General features: G+C 30.6%; 1 protein-coding gene across 1 annotated transcript in view; it reads left to right on the top strand.

The window, feature by feature from the left end:
* The window catches only part of LOC142321172 (cell adhesion molecule Dscam2-like), a 348,909-nt gene that overhangs the window by 281,650 nt on the left and 50,445 nt on the right, over positions 1–16,814 (top strand). The window contains exons 11-13 of the mRNA XM_075359167.1: positions 236–355; positions 4,850–5,023; positions 10,134–10,412. Of these exons, the coding sequence (XP_075215282.1) occupies positions 236–355; positions 4,850–5,023; positions 10,134–10,412 (573 nt within the window). The remainder of the gene's footprint in view (positions 1–235; positions 356–4,849; positions 5,024–10,133; positions 10,413–16,814) is intronic.

The raw sequence follows: 16,814 nt of genomic DNA, 5'->3' as shown, positions 1-16,814 counted from the left end.
AGCTGATACCTTTAATAACTCAGAATACATTGTCAGAAGACTAATCACAAATTATTTATTTCCTTATTTAAGGTTACTGCAATTGCAATTACTTAAATGGAATTCCACTTCTCTGTGATGATATTTGAATTTTATAATTGCTTTGTTGGGTTTAAAATTATTTACAATAGAACATTGTATGGATTAAGATTTCATAAAACACTACAAATATTAAATGAATGCTATACATTTTCAGTTACTCCAAGTTGGACAATTGAACCAAAAGATGTTTCTGTTCTTATTAACCATCCGGTTTTTTTTCATTGCAAGGCTTCAGGATTTCCACCACCCAGAGTGACATGGATGAGAAGTTCAGGTAATTGTCTCATGAAATTAATAAATTATCTATAAAATATGGTATTCCTATAAATATCTGTGAATAATTTTATAATTAATTTAGTTGCTATGAAGTAGTACATTTTTTAAGGTCATTCATATGAAGTTATTATTTTCTTTCAAAGAAACTGTGGAAATGTTTTTTAGTTGGTTGATTGCAGCAATAATTGAAAAATAAATCTAAATAATTTTTCTTTTAAATATTTTAGTTACAGTCAAAGAGACTCCATATCCTAGACAATAACCCCCTCCATTCATATAGGGGATGCTTTCATGCAAACAGCGTGCATGATTATCAACTTAACAAGTGCAATGCTCTTTAACTTATTTGTGCTTCAAAGTATATAACTGGAAAAGTACTTGCTGTGTGTGTGTGTGTGTGTGTGTATGTATGTGCGCGCGTGCACAGAGGGGTTTCTGTGATTTCAGTGATGTTTTCTTAGGAAGTACTAATATACAAAGTGTCATCTCCTCCTACTTTAAATTTTTTTTTCTAAAGTTACTTTGTGATAGTATAAAATGTTTTGTAGTTTAAATGAAATATTACAATATACCTGGTATTTTAGTAATAAAGTCAAAATTGATTGGTAATATGTAATATATTAAAATACTGTAATTAGAGTTATTTTTGTTTCATTCAATTCTAAAATTGTATTTTTAAATAATACTTTTTTAATATTTATTATTTTTCTTAAACTAATACTATCTTGTAGTTAATTTAATTGAAGCACTTATTTCAGTCACTTATTTGTTTGTAAAATTTAGATGCATGATTTTATTTTTAAAAATGTATAATTTTTAAGTTTAGTATACAATTTTTCTTTTTTACTTATACAGTTGTGATTTTTATATACATATTTGTAAAAAAAATTCTTTGTTTAAAAATATATACATATAGGCAAATGCAATTAGTTATGGCTTGCCAGGCCTGATGTAACTGCAATGTAAGTTTAATGTACCAGTAAACATGTAATCTGGGACAGACTCAGGTTGACCATTACTGAGATGTATGGTTAATTGAAACCCAACCACTAAAGAACACCGGTATCCACAGTTTAGCATACAAATCCATATAAAAGCGATCCTTAGAACTCTTGACTATAATATATTTATATATAACTTATAAAACCAAGAGTATGGTTGTATTTACTTTTAACTGATTAATAATATTTTTTTTATTAATGTGTAATAAATTATTAAAAAGTAAAACATTATTCTGTTAATAATACTGTTGAACATAGCTGTTAAAAAAAAAATAATAATAATAACTGAAATCCAGCTATTAATATATAATTCCTGAAGAAATTATAATCAGTCATTTGCATTAAAGTTAACCAAAATATTTTATTAACTTATATACATATTTTTAAGAAATAATATCTTGTTATTTTATTAATATAAAAGTACAATATAAGTAACCGATTACTGTGATAAAAATAATGCTAAAATAATGTGCTAATTAATATATATAAGTATAGATATAAATAATAATTGAGGGAAATTGATTGAAGTTTATGAACAGTTCGACTTGAGAATACAGAATGGTTTCTTTGAACATGAAGATATCCACAGGTACACATGGCATCAACCTACAAAGGATTTAAAATTTATAATAGATTATGTTTTGATGAAACAGAACTCAAAGATGTACAAGTTGTCAGAGTTTTCAGAGGTGCTATATGTGGATCATATCATTTTCTAGTAAAACCTACAATGAAATTTAGGTGTAAATATGTAAATTGAAAAGATGCCATCGTAGTTGGAAGGGGAAACTTGCAAGATGATATTAAGTACAGTCTGGATTCTTTGAGGGATGATTCTAGTCTTCTTATACAAGTTACGCTTAGCAGAGAAAATGAAAATTTCTAGCGGGACGATACCCAGCAGCAATATAGAAAGATAAAGGACACTATTCATACTGCCACCAAAGAAGCATTGAAAGAAAAAGTTTAAAGAAAAAAATGCTCTATCCATCAGACTCTATCTGATGGATAGAGTCAGAAGTGATAGAGTAAGAGAAATTTTGAAGGTCACTATCAAGTGGTTGCTCCCTATGGACCTTGAAGATAGAACAAATTATGTAAGATCTAACTATGGAGTTAAAAAGGTGAAAAATGGTTTTTGGGAAGGAACATATAATAAAATAAATGCTTTGTTGGGAAGTTCTCTGTCAAGAAAGGTATGGAGGGTGTTGAATTTGATAAAAATACAGTATTTAAGAACAGAACCTATTAGCACTGAAGAGTAGAAAACATATTGCTAACAGCTATTGTCAGAGGAAAGGGATGAATTTAGAGAGTTAGATTATTCTCCAGAATTGGTGGATTTTAGTTAGTTTGTCTGTGGAGGAGATGAAGATGGCTTCAGGAGGTATGAAAAACAATAGGTCCCCAGGCCCTAGAGGGATACCCATTAAGCTGCTTAAGAATGCTCCACTAATGATGCTGGAAGCAATTGCTGATTTGTTCACTGCTTGTCTTAAGGATGATGACATTCTGCATGAATGGAAGTTAGGAAATATAAACTTTAAAAAAGGTCATAAATTGGACTGTAGTTATCAGTGTGATAAGTTCGGTGGGTATGGATGGGTATTAAAACAGCATATTGAAGATCATCAGATGCAGGAATTAGAAGAAGAGAAAAACCCTTCTCTTCTTGGCATTTCTGGCAGACCTGGCATTTCTTGTTTAGATAATATTTTCTGCATAAAACAGCTTATTGAAAAGTCATTAGCTTATAATAGTGAGCTGCATATAGTATTTATTGACTTGAAAATAGTTTATAATGTTTCTATTAAGTATCTTTGAAAAGCTATGAAAGACTATGAAGTTAAAGAAATTTTTATTTAGCAGTTACACATTTTTATCAGTGTTCTAAAAGCAGGGTAAAGGTTGGTGCACATTTGTCTGATGACTTCATTGTCACTAAGGGTTTACAGCAGGGGTGTTGTATTTCCCCAGCATTATTTAAATTTTATTTGCAGAAAGCTCTGAAATATTGAATCTGTAAATTTGGTCAAATGGGAGTTCTGATGGAGGAAAACTATATTTACTATTTATTGTTTGCAGATGATCAGGTTATTTTGGCAGAGGATAGGGGTGATTTTTTTCTACATTACTGGATACAGGAAATGGAGGCTGAAAATGTAGAAACACATGGTGGTTGGAGGAAAATGAGAGAATTTAGAAATGTCATTAGGAATTGTGAATCATTCTGATGATTTAAATATCTTGGGATAACGTTAACATCTGATGGTAGATATTACAGATATTCATATCTGTAATTATAAAGGGAAAATTCATTATAAAGGGAAAGGGAATTGTAAGAAGGTTGCATTCGGTTTTTTGTGGAATAACCTTATTTCAATGAATATAAACATAATATTTTTAAACTTTAATTGAAATTAGTGTGGCATATGTACTCTACATGAAATGAAATAGAGACTGACGGCTGTAGAGATGATGTACTGGAGGAGATGTTCCCTAGTTATGCTGATGGATAGAGTCAGAAGTGGTAGAGTAAGAAATTTTGAAGGTCACATCATCTTTGATCGAGAATATAGCAGTTAGACAGCTACTATGGTATGGTTACATGCACAGGATGGGTCCAGAGAGGTTGTCATGTCAAGTCTGGGAGTAGCAGCCATTAAATAGAAGAAGGAGAGAAAGACCACAAAGGTTGTGGGGTCATGATGAGGTGAAAAGTATGGAGAAGCGTGATTGGTTGGATGAAGCGACCCAGGGTAGGAAGGCTTGGAGAGTAGGATGTGGGAAATGGCCGTAACAACTGAAAAAAAAAACTCTAAATAATAAAAGTACAGTAATCATAACCAGTCATTGTATCACTTGTGTCATCAGCAAATAATTACTAAGAAATTACTAAGAATTATAAGGTCACCAAAACAAAGAAAGTTACTGAAACAAAAAACAAAAACAAAAAGTTAATTAAACTCCCCTGAATTAACTAATCTATTAATTAAAGTGTACTTATAATTATTACTTAAATGCAACCAATTTTTATCATTTTGGTAACTCAAACTCTTTCTTCTGAAGTTCTTTTTTTGTAAAATGTTTTGCTTAAATTCTGCTAATATCAGGTATCTAGTGTCAGAATGCAAAACATCTTTCTTGTTCTCATTTCTGTTTCAGAAGATATGTAAGCTTTCCTAAAAATCAGCATTTATGTATTGTGTTTAATATCTGCAGAGTTTATTAAATGAATTTTTTTCTTACTGCTTCTGTTTTCGTCTGTGTATTTAGTACTTCCACTATTCCACTGAGTAATTGTTATCCAAGCTTAGTTCTTAACTATAGCGAGAAAAAACTAAAGTAGGAAATAAAAAGTTTGAATTTTATAAAAGATGTATTCTGATTGGAGGATGCAATTTACTAATTTATTTATAATATGTAGTGTACAGTCTTTATTTTTTCTAAAGGTTAGTTAATTCTCTTGTTAATTTGTTTGTTTTTTTCAGGTGAAGGTCTAAATGACTATGTGCCTTTAGAATTGACATCAGGAGCTGTTATTTATGGAAATGGTACTATTTATCTACCATCACCTACTGCTGCACATGAAGGTGTTTATTCATGTCAAGCAAGCAATGGCGTTGGTCAAGTTTTGAAGAAAGATATTTTTCTTACTGTGAATGGTATTTATTAATTAATTTATTAAAATATCTATAAAATATGTTAAAAATCAGATATATAAAATTTTATAGTAAAAATTGACACACATTTGCAAAGTGAGAAAAAAGCATGGAATAATGCATGTTACGCTATTGAAGACAAAAAAATGATCTCTGCTTACTACTAAATAAATATCTACAAGATGATGAATAGACCACCCTTAAGAAGTAAGAAACAATAATTTCTTACTTTTTACTTACCATCACCTACTTTCATCACCACATTTGTTATACCTGTTGGGTCATACCTGTTTCACTTTTCATACCTTTTATTTGTCATACCTGTTTCACTTTTCATACCTTTTATTTTTTTTTTGTGTTCCATCCCATAGGGAGCATTTTCTTTTATGTTTGAGAAGCAAGGATATGCTTTTTGTAATATTTTTTGAAATTAATTTTACTGTACCATTACGCTTTTTAAAATATTTTTATAATTAAATGGATCTTTGTTTGTTTTTTTTATCTACGATATGATATTTTAAATTTTATGGCTTATTTTAAATTATGTAAACCATTTGAAGAAACTTATCAATATGTATCCATGAAACTGTGTGACTCCACATATGACACTTTTGTAACGTCAAACCTCCATATGATAAATTATAATGTGACCTACCATTAATAACAACATTTTGTTCGATTTATGACAAAATCAGTTTGAATGAATTAAGTAAATATTTTAATATATTTGAATTAAAGCTATGAAAAATTATATATAAAATTATAAATTATTATATGAAAAAGGTAATGCAGTACATGATTTGAAAATGTCTAAAGAAAACAAAAATGATGAGTTAGAATAACATAATTTCTGAATGAATCATTTGAATAATAATTTCAAAATATTTCTTGCACAGTTAAGGATAGCATACAAAATATTAAGATTTCAAGACAGTAATCTAATTCTTAGAAATTAAATATATTAAATCTGTTTTTATGTGATAATTTTTTATAAAAAATTTCAGATAAGTGTTTCAAGCAAAAATTAAAATTAATTTAGTTGTGGAAGATTTGAAAATATGAAAAAATGTTCCGTTATAAATAAGTTATAAAACCAGAGGAGCACCTACAATTTAACTTTGTATAATAACAAAACATATTAGAAAAAATGTATGGTATACATATAACACAATGGTGACCCAACAGTACTTTAACAAAAAACTGTTTTTTTAGAATGCGAACTGTGTAAGAATTCCAAGGTTACTTCCAGTAACCTTAGTTTGTATGAATTCATCTTGAATTTTTGAGTATTTTTAATTTAGCCTGATAATTGCACCAACTGCAATGTTGCTAATATGAAATATCTATTTGTACGGAAACTACTAGTTTTTCAGGTTTTTATGATTGTTCTAGAATGTTCTTAATTAATCTAAACAGGATTTTATTGTGTTGTGTTTTGTACAATTTTATAGTTTTGTTGTGTATTAATTTTGGAATGGTAAAACGATGTTACTGTGATGTTCATGAGTGACTGTGAAATTTTTGCAATGTGTTGTATTACAATCTTCTATGAGTTTGATTATTAGCTGTTTTTAACACAAGATCTTTAAATATTATTATGTGTTTGTTTTCATTCCCATATATATTTTTTACATTGTTATGCATTACCAATGTATTAGGTCTGTCTAAAAAACATATTGAGCTTTTGAAGGCCAAAATTGAGAATACATTTATTATTATTGGAAAACAACATTATGAGACCACATATGCACCATTTTTTTTTATGGCCTAACATTTTTTCGGCAACACCATAATCTTTTTGCTATAGAACTTGTGGTTTCTGGTCAAAAAATTCTGAAATGTGGTTTTCACAGGCCTCTTTTGAAACTAACTTTACACCATTCAGGGAGTTCTGCAGATATCGAAACAAATGATAATCTGACAGTGCCAGTCCAGGTTATATGGAGGATATAATAAAACTTCCCAGTCAAGTTCTCTCAATTCATGACAGGGAATGAAAGAAGTATGTGGTCTGGCATTGTCAGGGTGGTATATGACACCCTTTCTGTTGACCAGTTCAGGTCATTTCTTTTGTATTGCTAGGTGCAATCGTGCTAATTTTCGACAGTGCAGGTCTGAGTCTATCATACTGCCTGGCAGTACGATACAGCAGCTTGTGATGTATGATGACCTTCCAATCTCACCAAATGGAAGCATAACGTTCCTGGACATCAGTGTGGGCTTTGCCAACAATTAAGGAGCTTCTCCTTCCTTCGACCATGATCTTTTTTGCACATTTTTATCATAGGTTACTTTTCATCACTCATGATCAACCACTTCAATGGATCTTTTTGTTACATTTCAGTAGAGATAGAAAGTTTGATCAAGTAAATTTTTCTAAGTCAGGTCATTTGGCATCCAAACATCAAGCTTCATTTTGTAGCCAGCCTTCTTCAAATGGTTTAACACTGTTTGCTGGTGAATGTGTAGATCATTGGCAATGTCATGACTGCTTACATGCTAGTCTTCCTCAACTTTTGCTACAATATCATCCACTTTTACTGTGAGGACCATTGTGGGCATCAAAATTTCCAGAACCAAAGCGACTGAACCATCTTTTGGCTGTTGCTTTTGATAACATATCTTGCCCATAAACAACACAAATTTTTTCACAGGCCTGCACAGAATTTGCGCCCTTATCAAAATAAAATTGTAAAAGTTTAATAAAATTGGAAAGTTCACAGAGTCATCTTCACAGCACAATACCTGAGTATAAGAATTCCAACACTTTTTGCACATCTACTGGCTTCAACTCCCAGCAATCAAACGAAGTTTGGCCTGACCCAATGTGAATCATATATCCTGAGATTTGACATGCTAACTATCTCATGCTTAGAAGGCTCACTACTTTTTAGACTACCTATTATTTTTACCATTATTCATATTATCATTACATATTGCTTATTTTCATACAATTACCAACAAGTTGTGGTTTTATTTACATGTTATGTGTTTTATTTATTGAGTTCATGATATCAAATTTTGGTTTGTTTGTGACATGTATGTCTGGTTCTTTAAAAATTTACATTAAAAACCATGAAGACAGTTTATATATTTTTTACAAATAATTACAAAAATAATAAATAATTTAAATAATTTTTACAAAATAATTATATATTTTTTACAATTTCTTTGTTTTAAATTTGTAGAAAGTGGTTATTGTTTATTAAAATAATACTAATGTATTATTTTGTGGTTGTGCATGAGATAATATTTTCATTTTTTGCAGTTTTAATGATAAATATTTAATATATTTATCATATTTTAATGATAAATATACAAAAAGTTATTGCAATTTTTGTACCATATACCATATTTCTTTTATACAAATCCATAAGATAAATATCATTCTTAAATAATGAATTTAAAAGATAAAATGCACCTACAAAGAAAAACATATAGGATATAAAGTCTATATATAATATAAAATTAGAGACCAATAAAAATATTGAAATGAAATCCAATTATCAATGCTGCATGTACCATTACAGTTGTCATTATATGGTTAAGGAAATTACCTTTAAAAAATTCATACTTTTTAATTCTGCTACTTAAATGAGATTTTATTTGTAATTAAAAATTTATTTTTCTCCCTGTATCTGACATAGTCTTAAATCTAAATGTTTTGATCCTATTTTATAGTAAAGCCAATCATAAATGCAGTCAACATGTTATTGTAGCTAAGTAACTTTGGAATTATGAAAATTGTATGGATTTTCTGATAAATATTGGGTACCCATTTAGATTGTAAGATTTTATTTTTAGCTATATTCATTTGGAGTTCATTCATGATGGAGTAATGACTCCGAAAGTACTCAGATATATACTTTTAAAATTGTTGGTAAGTGGAACTTTATTTTATACAATTGTAAGATTTTAATTGAGCATTATTCTGTTAAGTTGGTGGCACTACAACTTTCTCATTTGTCATCTGTTTGCATTACAATTATTTGTCAAGAATTGACTAGTAAAAGACAGTTATTAAAGTGGGTAAAATTTTCAGTTAACCAAATACGCCTAATAAGTCAACAGTTCAGAGACTAATTAAGAAATTTCAGAAAACAGGTTAGTTGTAGATGTTAAATTGTCAGTCATACTCATGCTAGTTTGTCTGTTGAAAGCATTGCTGTCTGATAGAATGTGTTGATGTGAGTCCAGAAAAATCATTTGCTTTCATTCACAGCATTTAGACATTCTGAGAACCAACATGCAGGTAATTCTAAAGATCTGTGACTGATTGCTTGTAAGATTAAATTGATGCAAGAATGCAAATCATTTCAGGCACCAAAATTTGTCGGCTGGATGTTTGTAAACTAGGAAGTGGGTGGTTTTTTTTTTAAATCCTTTTACGTGCATCTTCAACTAACAGATGGTCAGCAGTGATTAGGTCAGCAAACAAATTTATGGGGCATAGAAAAGTGTGAGGAATTTATGAGAAGCTGTTCACATCCATTAACCACTGTTTGGTCTGGATTTTGGGGTTGTAAAGTGATTGAGTTATTACTTTCTTTTTTTTTTAAATGAGGGAATTGCAGTAGTAGTGAATAGCAAACATTACTGTAATATGATAACAGAGTTTTTTACACTAGAGGTCAGTATAGATCTGAAAGACATGTGGTTTCAAAAAATGGTATATCATGTCTCATTGAACATTAAAAAACTGATTTGTTACAAAGAAAAACTTTCTTATCCTTCTTATCTCACATAATGGTAGCCAGAACTGGCCACTAAGGCCTTGTGATTTGACACCATGAAACTTTTTGGGGGTTTGTCAAATCTCATGTTTACATCATCAAACCCTCAACCAATTCGTGAGTTCAAGGTGGAAATTCATTGGGTTATTGACAAAATTGAGCCAGTGTTATATGGAAAGATCATAAAAAATTTCATCAAAAGAGAAGGTGTGTTAGTCGAGTTGCGTGGATGTTTGTCTTACATTGTATTGCACAGTTAATTGCAGTAATTGTGTTTTATATTAAAATGAAAATATCTGTGTCTCTTTAATAAATGATAATTTTTATATAATTATTAAATTACATTTTTTTATTGTAATAGCTTTTTCTTTTGTTTTAAGTTCCAGCCTTTTTTCACTCTCGCTCTTTGAATCAAAGTGTTATGGAAGGTGAAGATGTTACATTAACTTGTGCAGCTGAAGGTGATTTACCATTAAGATTAACATGGGGTTCTAGTCCTGTTATGAAACTACCACAAGCTCAGTCAAGGCATACTGCATCTGGTTTGATTTCAGAAATACATATTCGGTCATTTACAAGAATTTATTCCGGTGCATATCACTGTAATGCACATAATGATTTTGGACATGATAATATGGTCATATATCTTTCAGTTAAAGGTAGCTTGATGTTGAGTATAATTATTATAAGTTATTTAACATGTATTTAATCATTTTTGTTTTAGATTAATATACCTGATAATATATTGTAACAATTTATTATTACTACAATTTCTTATTTAGTTTACTATTTAATCTTTAGTATTCAATCTTTTAGCTTTTACTTTCCATCAGTGAAAATTACACTGTTCCTATAACAGTGATATTCTCCAGCATTTTTATTAATAATTTGTTTATCTTTCTTTATCTTGCAGTAAAATTTGTAGGTGCAAGATCATGACAACCACATCATAGAAGTTTTCTTTCTTGAATTTTTAATTTTGTGAAAAATTTTGTTTTTTATACATTTTAGTACTTCACTGTATGATTTTTCATTTATTATATTTCACTTTTTTAACGTATAGTTTGTCTCACAAACCATTGCAGTAGATATAAATATGAATTCAGCATGTATGAGTAATATTTCAGTAGTTTAGACTGAATCATTCTGTCACTCCCACCTGCAAGTGCAAGTATTCCTTTATGCTTATAATAATATATTGTAAGCTATCACTTGTCTGGCACTGTGACATGCTAATGATGAGCAATTAAAAATTCTGTTGAGTCTTTGATGCTTAATAACGTTAACAATTTGTAATCTTTCACAAAAGTATTCAGTTCAGTGAAAGAAAGTATTTCAGTCTTTGTTATTATGTTACTCTGTACAGTATGATACAGTTTTATACTTCATTTCATAACAGTTTTATTCAGTGTTGTTTTCATTAATTTTAATTTACCCTGTGTTATTGTACCAATCGGGTTTTAACAATGAGTGATTCTGTTGTGAAACATAAACCTGAAATACCCTTAAGTAGCTCCAAACAAAATCAGCATTGTTTATAAAACCTTAAAATAAGATAACCCTGAAACTGCAGTTAAGAGCCATTGCTCAGAAAACAAGTAGTGCAATTCGTTAGTGAAAGAACAATTTTTGATATAATAAAGACACACAAAATTGATAATAAACATATTAGCCTTAAAAAGACTTGAAAGAGTATGAAAATTATTGAAAAGTTGGATGATTTTATTAAAACTGCTATTAGAAAAAAAGTTCATTCATTTCATTTCAATAACGAGTTTCTTAACTTGAAGAAAATATTAAATGCTGTGAATACAGATTCTGAACTGCCAAATTTTTCTAGAAGTACATTACATCATTTCTAAAATCAATGAGAATTTTCATTTCATGACCAGAGAAAGTAATTCATTATGGATTTATCATGAACCTATTATTTTATGGCATAAGGAATATTTAAGAGAAATTAAGCGATTTTATGAAAAGGGTAGATAATTTAATATCTAAATGAAACTTGGGTTAATGCAGGACTTGTGCAAGAAACATTATGAATAGATGAAGAAATAAAGAGTGTAAAAGACACTTTTATGAAAGGTTTGTCAACTGAATTGAAAACCACAGTTAGAAAAGAAAACAGTTAATAGGAATGCACATATGAAGTGAAAATGGGTTTTTGAACGCTGGTTTATGGGTATTCCAGAGCTTCCCAAGAGTATGATTATGAAATGAATGGTGAAAATGTTATACAGTGGTGTAAAAAATATTGTTGAAATTGTTGCTGGAGGATTCATTATTAGTAATGGATAATGCAGCATACCATTGTCTGAAAACTGAAAAAAATTCCAAATGCTTCAAACTGAAAATCGGAAATTGCCAAACGATTAAAATTGCTTACACCAAAGATATGTTAAAGTTAGAATTTTTAAAAATAGTAAAAATCAGTTAAACAAGAATATATTCATTTATCAAGTAAATCAAATCAGAAAATCAAAAAATTGTGTCTTCTTCCAACGACTGCTTTTAACCCAGTAGAATTGATATGGACACAAGTCAAAGGTTAAATTGGGATTAATAATAACATTTAAGATAAATTAAAAAATTTATTGAAAAGTGTTAGTAGAGTAGATGTAAATGCTAGGAATAATTGCATTCAACATGTAATTAAAGAAGAAAAAAGCATGGAAAGCTAGCAGAAAGTTTGTTTGAAAATATTATTTAGGATATAGTGATAAATTTCAGAAACAATAATAGTAGATCAACAAACAAAAGCTTTTTTTGATGTTGAAGAAATACATTGAGGTAACTAAATTTCTTTTGTTTCACTTGCTGAAATTTTAATACAGCAGTAACATACTTTTTAATATTTTTATTTTCAAGGCAAACATGTAATTTTATCACAATTTTTTTATTACAAGTTATTTTTATTTCATTTTCATGTTAAAAGTAAATAGAAGTGTTTTTTTCTCAGATGGTTTGCACTAAATTAAATATTGCTAATTTTAGTTTGCTGCAAGCTTTTATGAGAAAAATTATCGTTATAGTACTGCATCTTCGTACTGATTTATGCAGTAAGTAGAATTGGTTATTTTGTAACTTTCACTTTCCCTTCTAACATTATTGTAAATTTTTTAAGGTGATCTAGATTTCTTTAATTGTTCTATGGTCTTCTTTTATTTTACAGCATAAATGATGGTTCAAGTTCAAAGCCATTATGAAGAAAGTTTTTCCTTTCTTCATTTAGAGACACTTAGTTTAGTATAACCTTTGGACCTCCTTTTTATATAATTATTTTTTTAAATGATATATAAAATATGCAGTTTATTTTTTATCAGAGTATACTGTGTACATTGTATTAAATTTGAAGGTAGCTTTTTTCTCATAATATTATGACACACTAAAAAAAAATCTATTGAAGAGGTAATATTATAATATTTTATTTAATAATTTTTCAGGTAGATTGCATAAGAAAGCTACCTATTGTAATGGGTACCATGATTCGACTTTCAGAAACTTTGACGTATATTCATGCTTCACATCCCCCAGGCCCCAAAACCACCATCAGTTTTATATATATATATATATATATATATATATATATATATATATATATATATATATGTTTTATATGTATATATATAAAACTTGAATATTATAACTATATCTTGAATATTCAAGAGAACAAAAAAAATTCAACTTAAAGAAAATTCGAGACCAGTATGTACTACTGGTTAGTACATATATATAGTATGTATGTAGTTAGTTGGTCAAGCTTAACTTACTTGAAGAGTATTCATTACTGCAGAAGAGACTAAACAAAATGTAGGCTAATAAATACACACTAAAACACTGTATATTAATCACATTTTTTCTCACTGATAATCAGTTTATTGCACAAAAATCATAAATGAATGAAAAATACAAAAGGCTATAACTTAATATGAAGAGTAAAATATATCATTGTTGTAAGACATGGTTCAGTTTTAAATTCAAGGATTGTGTTTTTAAAAGTTTTTCAGTATGCAGGAGACGACCCTGCTGAACCGGAACATTTCATCGGTAGTGCTCACTCAAGCCACCAGCAATTTCATATACTATCAATCGATGATTATACTTGAGCAATCATCAACTACCTTGCAATTACAAACATTGGCAGGGATAAATCTACCAACAGTAACATCAATGTTCGTTCCACCAAACAATCAATGCCATCTACCATTCCTATGTAGGTGGGCAACTCACCAGGTACATTTAATAACTGTAGATCATGCTGGGCTAAAAAGCCCTCTATTAATTCACCGTCATCATCGATGAAACTGTTAGGACACAAGAGTGACTTAGCATTCACATCTGTACCAATAAGGATTGGACCAGTGCCAGAGAATCACAGGATTTCATCCCAGATCTCAAGTTGACAATCAGCAGCATCTCTATACTGGCAATATGAACTAGCAACATACAGATGTTAGTTCTGAACTTCCACACAGACAACGACATGATAATTATTTGAGAGCTGTCAAATAAAAACACAATCAAGTTCCTTTTCTGCACAAACAGCTGACATGCTTTCAAAACCACAATAGAACCTCTTGCAATGTGAAAAATCTGGTAGATCACTGGACACAATATATAGATGCTGCAACAAAACAACATCCAATTCTCTACATAATGCAATCTCCCCAAACTCACCCTGAGCAATTTAAACACCCTGTGCATTTAACTGACCAAATCTAATCATTTAATGAAATAGAATTATATAGTACATGTCGAGAACTCTGATAATACCCACAATCTTTACTGTTCACAGAGTGCTTATGATCCTTCCAAAGATGTTTGCAATTAACATAAGTCAAACCCTCCTACTTCTTTGGACACTTCTCACATGTCACACATCTGTCCTTCATCACCACAATGAACACAAACTGCAGGATGTTCACAGAACATCCTGCATAGGTCTAAACCTATAAGCAAACCTGCAGCACCTAAAACACCACTGTTCATATAAATACTCCTTGACCTTACACGAAGACAAGTCTACAAACAACCTGCCCTTCGCAGTGAAGCTGTTGAAAAGTTTAGGACTAACTTCAAAAATCCTATGGTAGTGCTCCACCTTGCACCTACCTGATTTAAATAACAATTGACACTCAGACTTGAATGTTGCCTCATTCATCTGAGTATTTTTCTCCCTAATGAGAGCCATTAATTCTTTCTTAGACAGCTGTCGATCTATATCATAGACAATCACTTTAGGACGCCCTGACCCACACACTTTCTATGTTACCAGCAATGGTGACTAAACCCTTTTTTGTCTAATATTATGAATTCTCAGCTTCTGCCTCTTTTGTCAAAGGACGATCTGAAACTTGTCCTTTACCTCCTTGGTTGTTTTAGTAGTTGCCCCTTTAGGTTGACGAACACAATCTCTGGCTGCTTACAGGACAGACTAGCCTCCCATTTCCCTTTCAGCACCTCTGTGTATCGTTTACGCTGAGGCAACCCCTGCTGTGGAACCGTGGGAGGGGTGGAAATTATCTCCCTCACAACCACTCTCACCTCAGGCTTAAAGCCAATTTTTCATAGCCTTGAGCCAAGGCCTCATTTTTTTTTTTAACAATGGGCTTGAGTTCCCTGATCTTAGAGGGAAATATTACCTTGCACATTAGCCTTAGTACTTCTTGAATTTTCCAAAAATTGAATTAAGAAGTCATACTTCTCTTCAAATGCTCACACTAATGGGACTAGCTAGTAACTGAGAAAAGGATTACTTTTGTAGCAACGTTGAAAAAAACAAAAGAGAGTTGCCTCCCAAAGTAGTAAATACAAGGGCGAGACCCATTTGCAGTAGCCTTTCTGCTTTTGGAGAAAAGGCTATGACAGTGTCATATATTCTTAAGAAATACTGAAATGTAATTCTCATCTTGAGTATGCACGATTCTAGTGATGTAGATGAAGAAGAACTGATGACCTCATGAACCCTCCGGTGATGATTTTTTATAACTGCACCAAAGGGGCTGTTGATACAGTTGTTGGCATGGAAGAAGAATATTTGACAGCAAGAGTAAGCTTCCGATGGCCACTTCGTATCTTCTTTCACTGTTCAACATTGATGGGATCAGTGTTCAAATTATTGTAAATGTTACCAATGGTGAAACATTGTTGCGAAGAAAGTTTCTGAAGATTTTTGCCCTGATCTGAAGATCTTTTCTCTAGTGGTCATATGACCACTAGAGCTAGGTCCAACGGTCTTCAAAACGGTTTAAGATTGAACATCAAAAGATTCCTTGGTATGGAACCTGAAGATCAGAGACCACAGTCTGTTTTGAATAGAGACAGTCAAATGTTGGTTTTACCCTGAAAAGAAAAACAGGTTCACCACAGCCAGATGTGCAAAATGTGTAGTACCCGTCTGTGATTAGTACACAAAAACAATATGTATACGGGGTGAGAAATAATTAAAAAGTAGTTTAAAATAGTATGCATTTTTAATATATTGTGTTTTTTTATGAAATTCCTATCAGTATAAGTTAATTTTTATATTTAAAAATGTTGGTAAGCAAATATTTTACTGTAATAATTTTTTTGTTGGTTTACTGTGATATTTTTTATTTTTGTCAAATAAATAAAAAAACAAACAAACAAACAAAACCAAAATAATAAAAAACTTACAAAAATAAGTCAATAATCGTAAAATATTGTGGGTGTCCACCACGCTCACCCATTGACCATCCATGTGACTCTGGAGGGAGATGACCAACAGTGGGTTAAGAAATAAAATGGCATCACACTTTGCATTATTTCAGTCTACTGTTCTATATAGTATAGTATGTCTTCCAAAAACATCACTGCATCACTTTTTGTTGTTGGTCATCTTCATCTTCTTTCTCCCCACTATGTGCATTGCCTTTCTTTCTTTTTTTTTAGCCATTGGAACCACCGTAAGGTATTACTTCAGAGGATGGGTGTGGATGATATATATAAATGTAAATAAAGTGTAGTCTTGTACAGTCTAGGTCAACCATTATTGAGATATGTGGTTAATTGAAGCCCAACCACCAAAGAACACCGGT

Source organism: Lycorma delicatula, chromosome 3 (assembly GCF_047948215.1).
Source record: "Lycorma delicatula isolate Av1 chromosome 3, ASM4794821v1, whole genome shotgun sequence".
Taxonomy (NCBI): domain Eukaryota; kingdom Metazoa; phylum Arthropoda; class Insecta; order Hemiptera; family Fulgoridae; genus Lycorma; species Lycorma delicatula.
The sequence above is the reverse complement of the archived record's forward strand: the minus strand, read 5'-3'. Positions and strand labels throughout refer to the sequence as shown.